The following is a 4,783-nucleotide window of genomic DNA, read 5'->3' on the forward strand; positions in this document are numbered from 1 at the left end:
CAGTTTGATTTCTTAAAATAAAGGCATTAAAATTATAAATATGAATAAAACTGTTGTGTTTTTAATGAAGAAGCATGCACGAGTGACTAAAACGAGCGTGCAATTTATAAAAAGAGCTTTCATTAAAAAAAAATCCATGACCATGTCACCTCCCGGGCTCCGTATAATAATTTTTTACTAAAAAAAAACAACTTTTTGTTTCAGCTATCGAGTGACCCATCGTCTTATGAACCATCTTTGCAGTAGCGGGCGTTGGCCGGCAGAGGGCGCCAGCGAGCTATCTCCGTTTCCGGTTTGACCCGGATTCACAACAACATGTAGAACCCGCAGAGAGGCGAACTGCGTGATTCAGACTGAACCTCTTGTTTATCTTTCACGGCTGCGGGGTTGTTTGTTATCGGGGATTATCGGACGGTTATCGTGTTAGAGACACCGAGAGACGACGTGATGACGTTTACTCTGACGTTTGTGACCGTTAGTAGACGTTAGCATCGCTAGCCTGTCGTCAACAACAACAACAACAACAACAACAACAACTCTCCTGTCAACAACTGTAGAGCCAACTTCAACAGCTGGTAATAACTTCCACACAGTGTGATGTCATTGTGTTTACGCTGCGTGTTCTCTGCAGATAAAGTTAATGTTGTGTTTTTAGCAGCTAATAGCTTAAGTTAGCATGCTAACAGCTAGCTGCATCATGTGATCTGCAGCTCAATGAAGGTTTTGTTCTCAACATGTCTCAGAAACAAAACCCGGAAATAAATCTAATTTAATCTAAAGCTGCTTTATTGTGAGTGTTCACCATCTTCCACATCTAAAACACAGAGGATAGCAATTATTAAGATGTTAGAAGTCTTTACAAACTCAGTGTTTTGTTGCTTCAGTTGAAATGTTCAGTATAATAAATATATATATATATATTTATATATATATATATATATATATTTATATGAATATATATATTTATATATATTTATATATATTTATATATTTATATGAATATATATATTTATATATACATAGTTCAGTATAATAAATGTGTTGAAATGTAATTTAAGAGCACTTTTCTGTTTGTTCCATGTTAGGACCTCAAATCAACATCATGGTTAATTTAACCTTTGACCTCGATTACTGTTAATGAAGGATTATTTAGTTTTAGTTTTTTGTCCTCATTTCACTGACGAGGTCTGAACTGTAAATATGATCAAACTATTAAAGCTGCGATTTGTTTTCTAATGACAGAGTTTCATATCTGAGGAACTATTTTGTGTTTATTTGTTGAATATTTGGAACTGAAATCAAAGCATCGCTTGAAATGAGCTTCTCTAAAACAACAGAAAATAAATAACTAGTGTTTCTAACAGTTTCTCCTCAGTGTTTACATTTGACTTCTTTTTGTTCGGTGTCGTCTTCCCTAAAGACTAAATGTGTCCAAACGGGACGTGACTCTGCCCTGAAAATAATCAAAACAATCAACATCATCAAAAGTGACATCTCAATCCAACAACACAGACATCCTGTGTGACACTTCTTTCCTCTAACATCACTTCATTATTATAATTATATAACACTTAGTTATTATTCATTTAATGGATTGTTTGATATGATCAGATACATTTTACCAAACGATTCACTTTATTGTCTCGTGGGAGAAATTTGTCTTGGACTCAAAGTGCTGCAAACAATCAGCTTTAATAAATCTACAGAATTATTAATACATAAAAACATTACAAACAACAATCCAAATGTAAACTGTAAAGCACAAACCAGCCCATCCATCCATTATCTATACCGCTTTACCAGTTCATGGTCACAGTGGGGTTGGCCACAAACCCAGCTGCCATTGGGTGAGAGGCGGGGTTACACCCCAGCAATAATTCTTGCAACGCTTAGCAGGGCAACAAGAGTGAGTGCTGTCAGATTGGGGCCCCCTTAGGGAGGTTTCCTACTGTCATTGCACAATTTGTACATTCTGATCCCCTGCTTTGGTTTGAGTTTGTGAGCCCTCAGGCGCCCCCTACTGGACTGGGGTCCCCAAGCAGTTGCCTTCCTTGGTTGTTGACAAGCAGCTCCTCTGCACGCACAGTCCTGTTATTGAGTCCATTTTCACTTTTGAGATGATCTGCTGGTTTGGTAACCTCAGCATCGTAAACAAAAACAGGCTGGGAACGTTTTTGTCGGGTTTGGCGACGAGCGCTGGCACCCAAGATCAGCCAATAGAAAAGGTCAAAAGCAGTAGCCGGGGGTTCAACCTGTAGAGGGCAACACAATGTCCATCCATTATCTTTACTGCTTTTCCCGCTCAGGGTCGCGTTGCTGATCCATCCTGCCATTGGGCGAGTGATGGGGTTACACCCTGAACTGGTCGCCAGCCAATCACAGAGCTGATATGTAGAGACAGACAACCAGCCACACTCACATGAGGCGACAGAGTTTGAGTCACACAGACCAGTGTAAACTAAAAAGGTTTCAAGGTTCAGAATATTCCAGAACTTTGTCAGTTCTGTTTTTTTGAGTTTTAAAAACAGCTGCATGTTGTGTGTGATGAGATGACGGCGCTGTGTGTTATATCACAACAGATGTTCTCAGAGGTGAAAGTAAAAACATCTCTGAGCACGTTTTAAAAGTTTGATCTTATTGACTTGTTCCCCACAGACGAGCGCTGAGGTGAGATGGGGAACCAGCTGGCGGGGATCGCCCCGTCTCAGATCCTCTCTGTGGACAGCTACTTCTCCGACATCCACGACCACGAGTACGACAAGAGCCTGGGCAGCACGCGCTTCTTCAAGGTGGCCCGGGCCAAACACCGAGAGGGTCTGGTGGTGGTCAAAGTGTTCGCCATCCAGGACCCGTCGCTGCCTCTGACCAGCTACAAACAGGAGCTGGAGGAGCTGAAGATCCGCCTTCACTCCTGCCAGAACTGCCTGCCCTTCCAGAAGACCTCCCTGAGCGAGAAGGCCGCCATCTTGTTCCGCCAGTACGTCCGGGACAACCTGTACGACCGCATCAGCACGCGGCCCTTCCTCAACAACGTGGAGAAGCGCTGGCTCGCCTTCCAGATCCTCAACGCGGTCGACCAGGCGCACAGAGCCGGCGTCCGCCACGGCGACATCAAGACGGAGAACGTGATGGTGACCAGCTGGAACTGGGTGCTGCTCACCGACTTCGCCAGCTTCAAGCCCACCTACCTGCCCGAGGACAACCCCGCCGACTTCAACTACTTCTTCGACACGTCTCGGAGGAGGACGTGCTACATCGCTCCGGAGCGCTTTGTGGACGGGAGCATGTTCACGACGGAGAGCGACCAGAACACGCCGCTGGTCGATCTGACCAACAACAACCAAAGGGGCAGAGGCGAGCTCAGACAGGCCATGGACATCTTCTCTGCAGGTAAGTCAACTCTGTGAGACGTAGAGCGGGGTCAAAGGTCGAGGTCGAAGCGTGAGAGTTGACAGAAGTCAGGAGGGAAGATTAAGTCTGAAATCACTCACTACTCATTTAGTGAACACGTTTTGTTTGAATTCAGGTCGCTCAGATAAACTCTGTCATCATCTTCTTTAAGCAGTTACTCGTCATTAAACTCTTTATATGTGATTTTTTGATCCAGCAGATGTCGCCCTTGAGCTCCAGCATGAAACCAAAACAACTCGCGCTGCATTGTTGTGTTAGCATGCTAATGCTAGCGATCTTTATTCTGCTCGTATCTTCACACTGCATGTAAATTTACCTGAAATGAGCGTGATCTAGAAACACAGTTAAGCAGTGAGTACAGTATGTTATTCTTCTTTTCTCTAGTCCCTCAATTAAACAACTTTTATACACGAGGGGAGGAGTCAGCCGGCCGTCCCGGCGATGTAAACAAAGTGAAGATAGGACTCTGAAAACTCTGAAAACATCACAGACAGTGGGACTCGGGTGTTACACCCATTGTAGACAGTCATGACTCACAGAGTTATTTTCAGAGGAGATACTTGATTTATATATTTAAGTGTGACAGGTTGACCCCGGTGTGTGTGTGTGTGTGTGTGTCTGTGTGTGTGTGTGTGTGTGTGTGTGTGTGTGTGTGTGTGTGTCTTCATGTGTTCTCTGTCTGTGTGTGTCTTCATGTGTTCTCTGTCTGTGTGTGTGTGTGTGTGTGTGTGTGTGTGTGTGTGTGTGTTTTCAGGATGTGTGATAGCTGAGCTCTTCACTGAGGGCGTCCCGCTCTTCGACCTCTCTCAGCTGTTGGCGTATCGTAAAGGACACTTCCAGACGGAGCACGTCCTCCTGAAGATCGAAGACCACAGCATCAGAGAGCTGGTGAGGATCCCTGACAGCTGATTGGTTCTTTAAATGACAAAACACTGACACACACACACAGACACACACAGACACACACACACAGACACACACACACACACACAGACACACACACAGACACACACAGACACACACACACAGACACACACACACAGACACACACACAGACACACACACACAGACACAGACACACACACAGACACACACAGACACACAGACACAGACACACACACAGACACACAGACACAGACACACACACAGACACACACAGACACACACACACAGACACACACACACACACACACAGACACACACACAGACACACACAGACACACACACACAGACACACACACACAGACACACACAGACACACACACACAGACACACACACACACACACAGACACACACACAGACACACACAGACACACACACACAGACACACACACACTGACACACACACAGACACACACAGACACACACACA

The 4,783-nt window shown here is 44.6% G+C and overlaps 1 protein-coding gene across 1 annotated transcript in view; it reads left to right on the forward strand.

Moving 5' to 3' along the window:
• Nucleotides 1-283: 283 nt before the first annotated feature.
• The window catches only part of pik3r4 (phosphoinositide-3-kinase, regulatory subunit 4), a 26,249-nt gene continuing 21,749 nt past the window's right edge, over nt 284-4,783 (forward strand). The window contains exons 1-3 of the mRNA XM_061049499.1: nt 284-575; nt 2,656-3,390; nt 4,166-4,299. Of these exons, the coding sequence (XP_060905482.1) occupies nt 2,673-3,390; nt 4,166-4,299 (852 nt within the window). The 5' untranslated portion in view covers nt 284-575; nt 2,656-2,672. The remainder of the gene's footprint in view (nt 576-2,655; nt 3,391-4,165; nt 4,300-4,783) is intronic.

The sequence above is a fragment of the Labrus mixtus genome, chromosome 11, assembly GCF_963584025.1.
Source record: "Labrus mixtus chromosome 11, fLabMix1.1, whole genome shotgun sequence".
Classification (NCBI taxonomy): Eukaryota; Metazoa; Chordata; class Actinopteri; order Labriformes; family Labridae; genus Labrus; species Labrus mixtus.